At 40.3% G+C, this 15,741-nt stretch overlaps 1 protein-coding gene across 3 annotated transcripts in view; it reads left to right on the forward strand.

Moving 5' to 3' along the window:
- The window catches only part of TBC1D5 (TBC1 domain family member 5), a 530,340-nt gene that overhangs the window by 377,538 nt on the left and 137,061 nt on the right, over positions 1–15,741 (forward strand). For all 3 annotated transcript variants that reach the window (XM_024747581.1, XM_024747573.1, XM_024747583.1), the window contains one exon: positions 10,292–10,434. In XM_024747581.1, coding sequence (XP_024603349.1) covers positions 10,292–10,434 — 143 coding nt within the window. The remainder of the gene's footprint in view (positions 1–10,291; positions 10,435–15,741) is intronic.

Consider the following 15,741-nt stretch of genomic DNA (forward strand, 5'->3'; position numbering starts at 1 on the left):
GTAGCCCACCCCTCTTTAACCCTCTTTTGTTCCCATTTTGCTTCCATTACTAGAGAAAGGTAACTGTGAGGGTTTGAGTTGAGCTATGTGGGTGTTGACTGCCCTTCTCCCTCACTGACTCCTGCCCCCTTGTAAGTCAGCTGGGCCCCGTGCAGATACATTCCGCTCTTCATTTATCTGCATTAATGGACAGGAACCAGGGCACATATAATCCCAAATGGTGGGTAGTCCAAAAACAGTTAATACTTGACTTTGAAATGTATTTAGTGGTGTTTTAAATTGTTTTTACCTTCCTAACTATATTGTGCTAATGTTGCCAATTAGTTTGCATTCCCTGAACATACCCTGGTTGATTGAGGCACTTAGTGGGGAGGGGGCACAGAAAAATACAAAGTGACCGTGGGAACCCAGATTGGTAGGGCTTTGACTGAATTAGAATTTTACTTTGGATAATTTCCATGTTAATCATTGAAAGTTGTCAGCATCTCATCCCATCTAGGGCCTAGCACAGTGCCTGCTACACAGTTGAATTTCAGGAAATACATGTTAAGTGAAGATCCTGGGTGTTTTTCATAGCAGCCTTACTTACGGTCAGATCAGGGCTAGCCTGAGCCAGGAGAGGAAGTCAGTGAAGGATGTCCACTGCCCTCTCCCCAGCTGTTCCATCTCCAGCTTAGTAAAGGTGAGAATTGCCAATCATGGACACTTTTCCAATATGCTGCTGAATTATAGGCTGTTCAACCAGCTGAGCCACAAAGATTAGCTCCTCAGTAGCAGACACTTAATCCAGGAAGAAAGAAGTTATGCTGTTCCTTTAAAATGCAAGGAGATAATTTGAAATAGGCACAAAGAGGCTGTGTATTCCTTTCAGTAGAGTATAACTTTCCATGGCAGTATAAACCTCTAAAGTAAAATAAACAATAATACAGAGCATGACTTCTTAATTTAAGGTCCATGGAACAGCTAAACTCCTGAAATGGCTTGCACATGAGTATGTGTGTGGATGTGTGTATATTTTAGGGGAGAGGGTTCATCAACTTGATTGAATTCTCAAAGGGGTCCACAACTCCTCTCTAATTATATAGAGAATAGAATTTACGTTTCACTATTTCATGCTTTCCATAAAGCTTTGTAAAGAGGGAAACACACCCATTGCCACTGCCTCTCAATTGTCTCCCTTTAGACTTCAGAACTACCCGAGAAAGTAATGTTGTGAAACTGAAACTGTAGCTGGTTCTAGACTAGGCATGGGCGTAGGCCGAGCAGCCTGGAGTCGGTAAAGAAAGACTGAATGAGAAAGTGAACGCTGGCCAGGCAATCTAGGACAAGAGAGCACTGACCTGTGCAAGAAGCCAAGCCACAACCTCTGCAGCAAAATCAGCCTGGAACAGTCAGGACTTGGTCAGTGACTGCCAACTCCCCTGTTTTTGCCTGCTTCCAACTCAGGACCAAACAGAGAAAGCTAATATGCTCCCCAAATCAATCACAAATGAGGCTCCTCTTCTGGTCGGCCCAGCGCCATCCTTATAGCCTCCAATCAGGCAGACCTGAAGCCTTCTCTGTGATTCACTAATAAAGCTTTCCCACTCCCCTGACTGCTTTTGATCCTTTGCCAAACACAAGTGATGGTAGCTGATTCCCTTGCTATAGCAAGCTTTGAATAAATAGCCTCCGCTTGCCCTTGTTTGGGTGGTCTTCCTTTGTTTCAACTGCGCGTGGAGATCTGAGAGGTTCCAGGGGCGCTCCCTTATCCTGAAATCTCTCTTCTACCAGGTCATCGTGGGGCTGGTAGTAATGATACCATTGGGGCAGACATCTCTTACTGTTTAGCTGTTTATCTTTCCAGGTAAAACATTTTAAATGCATGTTTTCTTTTAGAGACAGATCCGTCTGAGCATACTGATAGCGCAGAACCTCGGGGTGAGAATGGTTCATGGGTCACACAGAAGAGAAATCACCAAATCGTTGGCCATTCAGCCAGGCTCCCAATGTTGTAGGGCTTCTGCATGGGGAGTAAGAGAGTGCCCTTTTGGGTCCTGGTGGCACTGGGATTCTCTGCCCCTTGTATGCACTGGCCACTCCCCTCCTTGCAGCTAGCTTATTGGCCACGTCCTGTCCCATCCCAACTGTCACCTCGTTAGAGCCGATCACCAGAGAACCCAGGAGAGTCATCAACTCAGGGCTAAACACAGAGGGCCTCAAACTTAAGAGTGTTTGCTCTGCCTTGAACTGCAGTTGTATGTAACCATCATAGTAAATTTATGTTTAAAAAACATTGACCTATAAATGTTAACTTATAAAATGTCACAATTTTTTATGGCCTTGTTCTGGCATTTCTTCATCTTGTAATATACTGGGAGTTAAACAAAATCAGAGTGGCCCAGTTTCTCCTAACCTTTGGGAGGCCTTCTCCTTTTCCCGAATGTCTGTGTCTCTCCTTTTTATTGGATCATGTTTTTATGGTGATGTTTTCCTGGGGGCAAGAAGTATAGATACTACTAGAGATAGAATGTTAAGAGAGGTTTGGCTGTGTGTGCTTGGTGTCCCAGCCATTAGATGTTTCATGGCCGTTGGTCCACGAAACCAATGAGTAAGCTGATTAGAAGACCCCCACCCAGGACTAGGGGGATGTGAACAGAAACCAGAACCTCATTTAGTGATTCTCATACTGTGATCTGTGGATCAGCGGCGTGAGCAGCTCCAGGGAACTAGTTCGTAATGCAAACGATCGGGCCCCATCTAAACCTCAGGATCAGAACCTGACACTCTGAGGTTGCATCCTAGCAATCTGCGTTTTAATAAGCCCTCCAGGCAAGTCTGATGCATACTAAAGTTTGAGACCATTACTCTAGTTAGAAGAGTCATCCAACAGTTTAAGCCTTTTCTCTCCTCCTAGAATAACATTATACGCGGATGCATGGTGGATTTTAGGAGCCCTGACAGCTGGCACCAAAATGAGTGGGAAACAGGGAACTGTCACCTAGTCCATGGCTTCCAAAACTTTAATATACACAGAGATCACCTGTAGGTCTGGTTAAAATGAAGAGTCTGATCCAGTAGGACTATATTAGGGACCTGGGAGTCTGCATTTCTAACAAGCTCCCCAATGTTGGGGCCGGTCCTAGGATCACATTTTGAGGGCAGGGTCCTAGTAGACTACAGGCCCCAGCTGCAGACCATCTGAGGTGTAGGCAAGCAGGGAGCCAGAGTACAGGAAGTGAAGGGAGAAAGTCCAAGAGAGAGGGCTTAGGAGGCCTTGATCGATTCCTTCATAGGTATGATCACTTACTATTCAGTATGTGTGTCGAGGGATCCCTACAGAGAGGAGAGCAGCCCAGGGGAATGTCAGATGAGCAGCTAGGAAACGTATGAGAGATCAAGGATGCAGGCTCAAGGTCAAGAAGATCACTGGTTAACAAGAGCTGACTTGGGAAGGAGGATTCATATTAATTTAATAAACATTTGTTAACTCCCCTACTCTGTCCAGCACCAAATAACCCCAAGGAGCTTGTGATCTGCTGCAGAAGGAAGAAGAACCAAACCAACCTATCAGTAATTAACCCTTGAGCTGGGATCTGTTTATCAGTGCCTTCATCTCTGGACAGTGTGATGGGGGAACAGAATAGATATGGAACCTGTAAGCATCAGGCCTGAGTGACGCACTTGTCCTAGCCTCCGCACAGCTGGGCAGGGTCGGGGCGCCTTGTGCGAAGGCGGGGAGGGGGAGAAGGAAAAGAGGGCCCGAGAAAACCACTCCCAGAAGGTGCTTACAGCTACAGGTAAGCGGTAAGAAGTCATAGAAACCAGGCACCGCTGCTGCCTCTTAGGAAGGGGCTCAGTCTGACTCTCTTCACGACGTGTGACCGGTCTGCAGACGTGCGGTCTTACGTCCACCCTGAATCACATGGATCCTGATGATATTTCTTAGTTTAGTGTTACACCTTGTTAGTTCCTCCAACAATATATATGAGTGTATTAGGAGATTTATGCAGAGGAAATTGAAAAGTGTTATTCAGTGAGGCTAAGATCTCATTGGTATGTGAAATAGCCTATGACAATTTCAAAAAATAAATAAATAAATAAAGTCGCACAAGGTTTGTTTTGTTTTTTAATGAGTTTCAGATTAGGGAAGGATAGGAGCAATTATTTTTAGGAAGACGGTGTGTGCTCTTTCAGAAAACCGACTTGCTCATAACTCCCTTTCCTGAAGATAAAATGACAGAACAAAGCCTATTTATAGACTTCCTAGAAGTAAGACTTGTTTGTAGTATAAATAAACACTAGTATTCACAGAGCCTAAAATTAAGTGTCCCAACGTGACCACCGACCATCCATGAATTCTTCATGCTGTTATTCATAGGTCGGAGTGGCTTCCAAGTAATTTTCTCAAGGAGATGCCCAGTAGCTCACTTGTAGTGGAGCCCAAGTAAGTGATCGGGTAGAGAGATTACTTCATAGCAGCTTTTACCCCCATGTTCTCTTGAGTCAGGGCTATGATTCCAGCTGCACCCTGGTTGGAGTGTACAATAGGATTCTCAGTGAGAGCACATCCTATTCATACAGCTAAATCGATATTGGAGTATGACCACCTTTCAATAGCTTTATTTGAACTTGCTGGTAAATCATACATCCTAAAATTACTCCTCGATATACCATACTTGTAATCCAAATGGCAGGTCTACCTCTGAAAGAAGTGTGTGTGTGTGTGTGTGTGTGTGTGTGTGTGTGTGTGTGTGTGTGAAAGAGAGACAGAGAGAGAGAGAGGGAACGTTCAAGGATTATACAGCCTCAAGACATGTGATGGTCATCCTCTGTGCCCCACACTCTTAGAGCATCTTGAACCGCTGAAGAAACATAGATACACAAGGCTCTGCTTTCCATTCAGGCTCTTTTTGCAAAGGGTGTATTATAGTTGTTCTGACAGAACAGCTTCAGACCCTTGCCAAAGAGAATAAATTACAGTACGAATGGGTAATAATTATTAGGAACTTATTTTTGGAATAAGAAACCTTCCTTAATAAAGGGCTATGTACTGCCCACTGAAAGGAACAGAGAATTTTCCCCAAAGTCAAAAATACGCTTTTAACAGTCCGTGTACTTATCCTGTGGGGGTTAAGTTAGGGTTAACACGTGTTCCCAGAAAGCCAAATTCAAGCTGGCTTCAACCTGCGTATTACAAGGAGCACTTAGAAAGCAAATTTGAGTTCCTTAAAGATAATAACTAATTTGAAGTTGCAGTTCCTTCAGTTTTTGCAGCAGAGTTTGATGGGCTTGAAGTATTCAGATCTTTCTGTAACACATGCAGATCCCAAATATTTTTAAGGAGACCAAATTGAAATAGATTGAAAAAATAGCCAACAGGCTAAGCATCTTCCAATAATGTATTCTGCAGAGCTGTCAGAAAAAGAATAAACGTGAAATTGGGGGGGGGGGATGATTTATTTTGGCTTCCATCTTTTGTGGCTTTGCTCTCCAAAGAAGTTAGAATTAAAGATGAGACTGCCTTGTGACCCTAATTATAATAACTACAATATTTGGTTCTAATTTTAAGACTGTTTTCACAGAGTTGACATAAAGGAAAACTCGGTAAATTAATTCAAAAAGAACTGAGTACAAAGGAACCCAGTATAAGAAGAGCCTAAATTCAGTCAAGGCAGGCACAGAGATGGGAACTTCTGATTTGCTTTTGTTTTTCTCTGACACAAACGCAGAATTTGGATTCTGTGTTTCTTCTCTACCAGGCATGGATTATTTAAAAATTAACTGTTAGTTTTGAAAAGTACAAGTGAACAGAAGGCAAAAGACAAAATTAATATCATTAAGCAAAACTCTAACATTGCTCTTTTGTGTTCCAATGTGCTTACCCAGTGATCACAGGTTACTCAAGATGCCCCTATAGTGTTTGTTAAATTAAATTGAATATACCTTTTCCATTTTACTTGTTCTTCCAAGGTGGCTGTACCCATATCTCAGAAGAAAAAAGAAATGAAGATCTAGTGTATAAATTGCTTTCTGCGTGTATAACCCACTGCAGCCATGTTGGATTAAGGCTATGTTTATTTAAGCCTCAGTCAAATTGTTTATTTAAACCTCAGTCAAATTGGTCATTTTCATAAACTGATCAGTAAAAAATGTATTTCTCTTGGTGTTTCCATGGGTCATTCACCAAGCAATAACACCATCAGGAATCACTGATCCCCAGGGGATAACAGCTTAATTACACAGAAATTTAAAACTGAGAATAGTGGCATAAATGCAGACATGGAGACTGTCCTGTCTGTGGGTGGTTTATTATTAAATTTAATACTTCAGAAGGTCTTTTTGGTTTGTGTAGATTTTAATTACTAAGTAAGTCTGGTAAAAAATGAATTACTGTATTTTCACAAATAATACAAGGTATAGGTTACGAGCATTGCAATCTGCGGGTGTAACATACATAAAGCAAGATTAATAGTATCAAGCAATTAAACTGAAACTAAAAGAAAGGTTTAATGCTACCCTTAAGTGTAACTTAAACTCTTGCTAAATATTTTTAACTGCAATAAAAGCATGTTAATTTTAGGAGTGACTTCTTTACAGGACCTCATTTCTTAGAGTAAGTTTTCCTTTCTAGGAATACAAAAGCATACTGAAATTGTTTCTATTGGTAACTCATTCCATAAAGAACTGATTTTTTTCTTGGTTTTTAAGCTCAATGAAGAAAGTCCAAAATAGCACAGGAAATTTTGTGTGTGGTGAATATATGTATGAACTAAACCCAGTTGGGATAAAAATGATTAAATTATTGATAAGGTCATTGTTGGTCCCAAAGCGTTCCATTAGTCATACAGTGTACGCCTTAAATATTTTGAGAATTTGGCCTTAATTTTCCTATAATTGCAGGTAAAATAGAGGAAACTATATTTTGCTTTAATGTAATATCCTTGCATGTACAACTTATTAACAGTTTTATATAAAAGAAACTTGCTAGACACCTATTAATGAATTTTTTCCTTCTGTGTTTCTGGGTTTTTTTCCACTTCCTGAATTATTTTTATGCTGCCATTACCCAGATGAATTCCTGTATTTCCAATTTAGCCACCTTTCCTTGTCAGTAGTGTGACAGGTGGCTTTACAGTGAGTTTAACAAGACCTTGGTAAACACGTAAAGCACTTAGCAAAGTGTACACAGCTCTTTACAGAGAACTTTCTGGCTCATGCTCTCTCTATTTCTCTCTGTGTCTCTCTCTCTCTCTCTCTCTCTCTCTCTCTCTCTCTCTCACACACACACACACACACACACACACACTCACACGCACACACACACACACACTCACACGCTTTGGTCCTTGCCCCGGAATTATTTACCAGTGTACTTGGCAAGGTGAAACTTCAAAAATAAAGCAATGTAAAATATTTATAAAGCGGCACATCACAGATTACACATTAAATATAAAAGTACTGAAGACGTACATTCTGTGTGGTTTTGAAGGCATGTTTTATTCACTGTAGATTGCTAGGTGTCTTCAGTCCCCACTCCTGACAGCTCTGCGGTGGCAACTGCGGCACATATGTATCTGCAGGGTGGTTTTTGAAGCTAAGCTAACACAACCCCAAATGGCAGGAAAGCTGCAAGAGAAGGGGTTTGGGCAATAACTGGGCATTTTGTTATAGAAATAATAGGAATATAGATTATTTCTGAAAAGTAGACTCCTTTGTTTTTGATGCATTATCTGTGATGAAACCAAAGATGTGATTGTCCCTAAGAAAATGAGAGGAATTTGAACTTTAAGGAAGAGGGATAAAGATAGCATTGTATTCTCATCCGTGGTGTGTATTAACCTTCATTAGTTTGGGGTTTTTTTTTGATAAATGATATTTATTGTAATATGATAGATGTCACCTTTTTTCAAAAGGCATTTTGCTTTCAATAGCCTGGAAAACACACAGAAAAAATGTTCTCTACACATAAGAAGGCCTAGCAAAAGCAATGTCTTTTGGGAAATAGCAGCAGCAGTTACCATATGGGCTTATTCAGATAAGGACAGCATTAAAATAACCTCCAGGAGGGAAGGGGCCACATTCAGGGCACAGTGTTGTTTTACGGGTGTGATCCTTGAGTTTTGTACTGGCATCCAGATTTGAACCAGGAGGAATCACTTAAATGTCAGAATTTGCAGTTTTCAAATTGCCAAAATTTGCCTATCCGTCAAACCAAGATAATTCTTATTTATTTACTTATGTTTTTCAGCGTTACTGAGGTATAATTGACACATACAATTGTAGGATATTTAGCATACATCATTGTGATTTGATGTACGTGCACATCGTGAAAAGATTCCTCCATCTATTTAATTAACTTAGCCATGATCTCACATATTTATCTTTTTTTTTTTTTGGTGAGAACATTTAAGTTCTTTCTTTCTTAGCAAATTTCAATGATACAATACAGTGTTACCAACTATGGTCACCATGTTATACATTCGCCCCTCATCAGTTTTTTTCATTGATGAATGTTTCATCAGTTATGTCACTTGGATAACTGGATAACCATGTTCTAAGTGATTTTAGTCACTTACTAACGCAGATATAGATAGTTATCAGTTTAAAGGTCCTTAAACAGGTCCCCCAGATGGTCTAATCCAGGTACTTTTTGCTTTGCCCATTCTCTGGTTCCCCGACACTCTTTGCAAGACCAGTTAATTGTTTGTAATTAAGAAGAGCAACCTGTTTAATTTAGGGATATTTTGGTACTTCTTAAAACAGTAAATATTAGCATTTGTAATTTGTAAGAATTAGAAGTGTGTGGAGAAATAATGTTTCATTCTAAACCACATAAATACAAGCATATTAGACAAAATATACATATATATATTTTGTGTTAGTCACCTCTCATATATTAGCAGTGAGGTAAGAACTGAAAGGTAGATAAACATTCTAAGCAATACTATACCATTTTTTTAAAGGATAAATGTCATTTAGACATTAAATTTCTTCCTGAAAAATTGAGTAACATAATTTAAGATGAAGTTGAAAATAGTTTAATTATTCTGTTGATTAATTTGGTAATATTAATAAAAGAACTCAAATATTTGATCATATGGTTCCTAATAAACTGTGATGCGTATGTGTGATTATACAGTATTTTGTCACAGCTTTTTGATTCCTCCTTAAATGTAATACTCCCTGAAAAAAAAGCAGTATTTGAATTTTTTTTTTTTTTGGCCTCACTTTAACCTCACAGATGGTTATATTTGGTTTTGAATTTTGCAAGGAGGTAATAATATCTCTTAACTAATTTGTAAAGAATCTCCTCTATTCTGTACTATTTAGTGGTACTAGAAATTTAGAATTTTTGAGTCTTTGCTATGTGCCAGAATCACACAGATTTCTAGCTGAAGTTCCTTAGAGAAAGGCTTGTGTAAGGAAATTATAGCCATATATATAAAATTAGAAGTAAATGGATAAAAATATATCAAAGTGAATTATTTTAATTTTCTTGTAAGAATTAGATATAAATAGCTTAGCATTGGCTCAGAGTCTGAGGTGTTACTATTTATGATATAAAATTAGAGACAGACCTTGCTTAGTATTCCTATTAGCTTTTTATGTCTGCTCTGTAGCATCAGTGTTCGTTTTCCTGGCCATAAAACTGACTGTGTTTTGAAAACTACCCCTAGAAAGATAACCTCACTGATAAGGTATATCTATTCTGAAGTTAAAAATTAAGTATCCTTATATGTTTCATTTGAAATAACTGTCTGCGCTTGACAAAAACAGATATCTTTTGTTTTTTCCACATTTAATTTTAAAATGAATATTTTTACATAGGAGTGAAATGTGAGAATGCAGTTTTCTGTTTGGCTGTAGTAATTTGTCATATGACCATTTGCAAAAGTCTAGTTAACAAAAAAAAGGTCAGTAATAATATAAAATTTTGGAATATTGTTATTTTTTAATTCATAACCTTACGTATGAGGCAACTATCAAACTACATTCATTTTTCTCTTTGCCTTTTTGAAATTTGTGATTTCTAATACATATGAAAGATTTCTACCCTTTTCAAATATCATACTTGTGTTTTATACATATAGGAATAAAGTTTAATGATTGTGGCCTAGTTGTAAAATTACAAAACTCATTTGAAAGCTTAAAACTTGGATTTCACTGTATTATATTTTTGATATATAATATTTGCTCAGTGTGATCAGTTAAAATTTATAATTTTTTTACAGTCACAGGAGAAAATGATTCCTCTTTATATTACTCTCAAAAGTACTATTTTCTGAATTTGGGTTTTGTTTCTTCCCAGACGGTGGGTACGGCTGCTGTTTGGACGAGAGTTCCCCCTGCAGGATCTTCTGGTGGTCTGGGATGCCTTGTTTGCTGATGGCCTCAGCCTGAGTTTGGTTGATTATATCTTCATAGCCATGTTACTCTACATCCGAGATGCTTGTAAGTGTTAACGACCTTGCTGACATTCAACTAAGTGGTCCTGATTTTTTAAACTGTGTTTCTTAAATATACTTTATCTTTTATTTTGAATTACCATACCTACATTTTTATAGTAGGCAGTATAGTGAAGTTTCAAAGGAACATACTAAATATGCTTTCTGTTAGTTAACCATGTACATATTGGGAGATATGGGTGATTTTATATTGAGAGAATTGGAATATTCTTCAGAACCCTTTTTCTAAAGACTTTATTCCTGCTTTAATCTCCTCATTACACACATTTTTGAAACATACATATAAAAAGCCAGTATTTCAGATATGTTTAGAGCTCCACCTTCTGACAGGTAGGGAGTATTCAGGAATATTTATCAGGAGCTTGGAGCTGTTTTTATAGTATCTACAACTTGCCAATAAAAGTTAAATATTACATTTAAAGATATTTTAACTTCTTCTCAGTTGTATTTTGGCCAAATGTATTTCTCAGTGGAGTGTCAAATGGCACATGTATCCCCACCTCATCCGATCTACCTTAGGGTGCTTGCCGAGCTGGAAAGCCAGTGCCCAACCCTTTGGAAGGGTCCGATAATCCTCCGCTTGGAGAAAATAGCAAAGCGTGTTTTAATTTTTGAAATACCTCAAATTGTTTTCCTTCTCAAAAAAATAACCACAGTTCACAAAACCAGATTTGTAAGCCAAAATATAATTAGGAGAGATTGCACAAAGGGATGATGAAGTAGGAGATAAAAAACTACCATAAGAGTAGGACTTTGTCAGAAGAACATAAACTCTTTGGAGTCATTCATAATCTTGACTGTTAAATTGCTGTGTGGTTCTCTTTCTGTGTTCATTAAATGCCAGTTGTGCCAGATGCTGTTGTTATGCCTCTGGTAACACTAATAATATTCTTTAAACTTTAGATTATACTTTCTAAATTACCCCCAAATTACTTGAATGAGTAAGTGACAGGAGCACCACATTTTATCCAAAACTTGTGGTCTTCTTCTGTTCCTTGAAGGTCAGATAGTTTGGGTATTGACATACAAAGTGAAAAGTTCCTTCTTTCTGAGTCAGAGCTAAACCGAGAAGAACATGGAAATCATAAGAGGAAACATCTTGGAAAGTAGAGAGGAATGTTTGGGTAGATTTGAGGGATACTGTTGATAGATTTTAGAATATTTAATGCTAATCTCCCATTTAAAAATGGTACGATTTTTATAAAATGTAAGTAATAAAAAACAAAAGGAATGAGAAGCTGCTTTTATTTTTAAAAATGCTTTTGGATAATATTTTCACAAAATTTTCCAAGTCAAACCACTATCGAAATGTATTCTGATTTTCTGTAGTCTTAAACATTTGAATATTTACTCTCTCCTTACTTTGGTGCATCACAACTATATTTTTAATTTAATCACCCTGTTTCCTGTGCTAAGATCTACTTTTAAAAATTAATTTAATAAAACTTGCGGTTTTTGGCAGCTGAAGCCTTTGTACATTTTTAATCCCTGCTCTGATGACCTTATAAAACACATAGGCAAAAGTGAAAACATGCAGGAGTAATGAAGTTGTTTATTTCAATATGAAGTCCAAGTTATTTAAATTTGCTTATTTAAACCCATAACAGTGGATGAGATTTCCTAAAAATAGGATGACTATATATTAAGTATTTAAGGGGCACTGCCCCTGTCCTCAGGAAGTTTACCAACTAGTAGGAAAGACTGACCTCATTAATTTCAAACTGACGTGTCTGGAACTGTGGCTGAGGCATGGATGGGCAGCATGAAAGTTTACAGCAGGGGCACCGAGCTCCCCTCCGGGCAGGCTGTGTGACTAGAGAAAACGCTATAGATGTTGGTGAGGGAAATAAGGGATCTGCGTTCCAGGCAGAAGGAACAGCATGAGCAAAGAAGCTATGGAGTAAAAGTCAGCTTAATGGGGGTGCTGTATGTGTGTTTCTGCGACTGTCTGGTATCCTGAGGGTGCAAAGGGAGAGTGACTAGCAGGTTACGAGGCTGAAGGAGTCAAGAGAATGAGATCGTGATGAGAGTCCTTATCCTGGAGGTGACAGGAAACTGCTGAAAGGTTCAGAGCAGCTGTGTGGGCAGTGTTAGGTCACTCTGTCAGCCGTGTGGAAATAGACTTGAAGCACACAAGACTGGAGCAAGGACATCAGATAAAAAGTTATGACCATAGTCCAAGGGAAAAACAGTGGATTGAAGAAATCTTCAGAACTGAAGTCAGCATGTCTTGGGGATTAAATCGAATAGGTGAGAGAGAACAGGAAGTTCTCCCTCATGAGCCCTGGCTTGGAGAGCTGAGTAATCTGTACGACTTGGAGAGGAAAGAGAAGGATTAGCAGGTTTGGGGTATGGGTATGATTGAGTTTGGGCCATGCTGAATTTGAGATGTCTCTAAGAAATCAGTACCTGAAGATTGGAAAATAAAGCTCACTGTCAGTGTCAAGGCTACAGATTTATTTTTGCAAATGGGGAATAGGTACGTGTTCGTTAAAGCCGCAACAGTGGATGTGATCTCCGAAGAATAGAGGGACCATACATCCCAGTTTATATGGAACAGTCTCAGTTTACACTTGCTAATCAAGAGTAATAGTTATTCATACTGCCTTCTTTCACTCTCAGAGGCATCCCATAGAGATCATAAGAATTATATGGTCAGTCTAGCTAAGGTGGGTGCTTACAGAAAGAGAAGGTGGCAAAGGTATTTAATATCAGTATTTAAGAGGCACCAGAGAAGGAAGAGCTTGTGTTGTAACCTCACAAAGCTGTTATATGAGCGAGGGAAGTAACAGGGGTCAGGAGTGCTGAGGTACAGTAAGGTAAGGCTGGAAAGGTCCACCTGTGGAGGGACAGTCATTGGAGACCTTACCGAAGTGGATTCAGTGGACTGGGGGAGCAGAAGCTGGATTATGGTAGGTTGAAGGGTAACTGGACAGCTCAGAACTACAATAGCCTTTTCTACAGTTTTTGTTGTTATTTTATATACACATTACATTTTCAACAAAAAGTCAACTAAATAAAAAAGAAAGAATGCAGAGAGAGCATGTGCAGAGTAATCTTTAAAGAAAGTCAGCAGGGAAGGGAAGAAGAAAGATGTAACTAGAGGTCGGTGTGGGGACCAGGAAGGTTTGATGGCTGCCTGTAGAGGGAAACAGGGCACCTGGAGGTGGGAGAGCTGCGGAGAATTTCTTTCTCAGACCAGAGTCTGAGCTCCTCCTTCAAGAGTCAGCGCTAGTTTTTCCCTCCTGTTCTGTGAGTAGGATTTATGAAAAGTTGAATTATCCTGTTTATTTGAAGTTTTTACCGTTTATGATTTGTTCTTCACACCCACTCTTCTACCCGCCAGTGAGAGACAGAATTTTGTCTCTCTTGGTTTGCCTACTGTATCCCAGCATCTAGAACAAGGCCCAGTGCATAGTAGTCCTCCTGACACATATTTTTTGAGTGAAATAATTGAAGAAACAAGGGCCTAGACTAGGCAGTGGCGTGAGGTCGGGAGTCCTGTGGAAGGAGGCACCAGGCAGGTTTCAGAAGTAGACTGGTTTCTAGGAGAAGGTGCCTGATAAAGGACGAGGCGAGGCTGTCTGCTGTGAATGGGGCAGGGCAGGGCTTGAGGGGAGTGACTGGGAAGCGCTGGGGAGGTGGCTGCTCAAGACCTAGCATGAGCCCGCGAGCTGTTGAAGAGCCTGCAGAGACATGTGGGCAGTGGCACCTGGTGACGCTCACCGGGCAAGACCCAAAGAGGCAGAGAGCGATTCAGGCTTCAAGTGAGGCCCATGTCCGGCTGAAAGGAGGCAGGAGGTGGGGGGCATTGAGTACATCTTAAGAGAGAGGTTCAAGATGTGTAGGGAGAGAAGTGTGGCCAGGAAGAGACTGCTGCAAAATCAGAGTATCAGGGGATTTACAGGGAGCATGCGAGAGCTGAAAGCATCAGAGGTTGTGGTCAAACGAGAGGATGTGGAGCAGTTCTCGGTGTGACCAGGGTGGTCAAAGTCAGTAAAGGGGGGAAGGAAGTCACTGAGGAGATCAAGGGATTGGGAAGGAGCTGGGCTTTTTGTTTGGTCCTCCAGGGACACTTCATCGAGAATCATGATAGGAGAAGGTATAGAAGAAGCACAGTGAGGCCAGCAGTGGAAGCATCCCATAATTGCAGAAGAGTGACCAAGGAAACAACTTTTATTCAGTCAATCATTTATTCAAAGCATCAACCACTCAACCAGTATTTATTGAGTGCCTGCTCTTTGCCAGCCATCCTGGTGCCTCCACGACACTAACGAAGGGGAAGGATGGAAGTATAGATACATGGCATGACCTTCAGAGGAAGAGGGATCTTTATGGAATGAGAGGAAGCAATGGCTCACAGACAGAATCAGGGAGCGGGGTGCCCCCCACCATCACCCCTGGAGGTTGCAGGGGCAGCAGTGGTCGGGAGGGCAAGGCTCAAAGGGGAAGGCGTTGTTCCTCAGAGAGGATTGGGAGGGGGCAGAGTAGCAGGAAGAAGACACAGAACAGGATAGGGCAGAACACATGGGAGGGCAGTACTGATCAGATGAGTCTGCATCTTAGGCTGGGGTCAAGAACAAGAGGAAGGTGGGTAATTTGCCACCCTGTGCGTTCCATATGGAACATTGGTATCGAGTTTTTATTCCATCTCCATGGATTCTGACTCATGATGCCCTGCCTGGGGCATCCAGAATGCTGATGTTCCATTACACCCAATCGTCTTCAAGCTCAAAAAGTTTTAACCGAACACCACTGTACAAGGCTCTGGACATGACGTGTGCTCTCTTGGAGCTATAGGTGATGTATTTGTAGCTCAAGGAATGTTGCTCTTGCAGAAACTAAAGAGCCTTCCTTCAGTGACGGCACTCCTTACCTGGGGCCCCTGCTTCCTAGGGGTTCAATGGAGGGCTTCATCTTGATGCTGTGCAGAATATCCAGTAGGTGTGTGTTGCCCTGAGTCAAGGGTGTCTAGCCTTCATCATCGTCTCAAAGGAATATGTCACCCAAAAAACAGTTCAGATCCACCACATCTAGTCCAAAATCCTGATTTTACAGGCTCAGGTAATGAGGCCTGTTATGAATTGAACTGTATATTCGATCCAAAAAGATATGTTGAAGACCTAACCCCTAGTACTTCAGAGTAGGACCTTAGTTGGAGATAGACTGTTGCAGATGTGAGCAGTTAAGAGGACGTCCTACTGGAGTGGAGGGCCTCTGATGCAATATGACTGGTGTCCTTCTAAGAAGATGAAAATTTGGACACAGATGTGCACAGAGAGAAGACAGTGTG

Source organism: Neophocaena asiaeorientalis, unplaced genomic scaffold (assembly GCF_003031525.2).
Source record: "Neophocaena asiaeorientalis asiaeorientalis breed wild unplaced genomic scaffold, Neophocaena_asiaeorientalis_V1.1 scaffold33, whole genome shotgun sequence".
Lineage (NCBI taxonomy): Eukaryota > Metazoa > Chordata > Mammalia > Artiodactyla > Phocoenidae > Neophocaena > Neophocaena asiaeorientalis.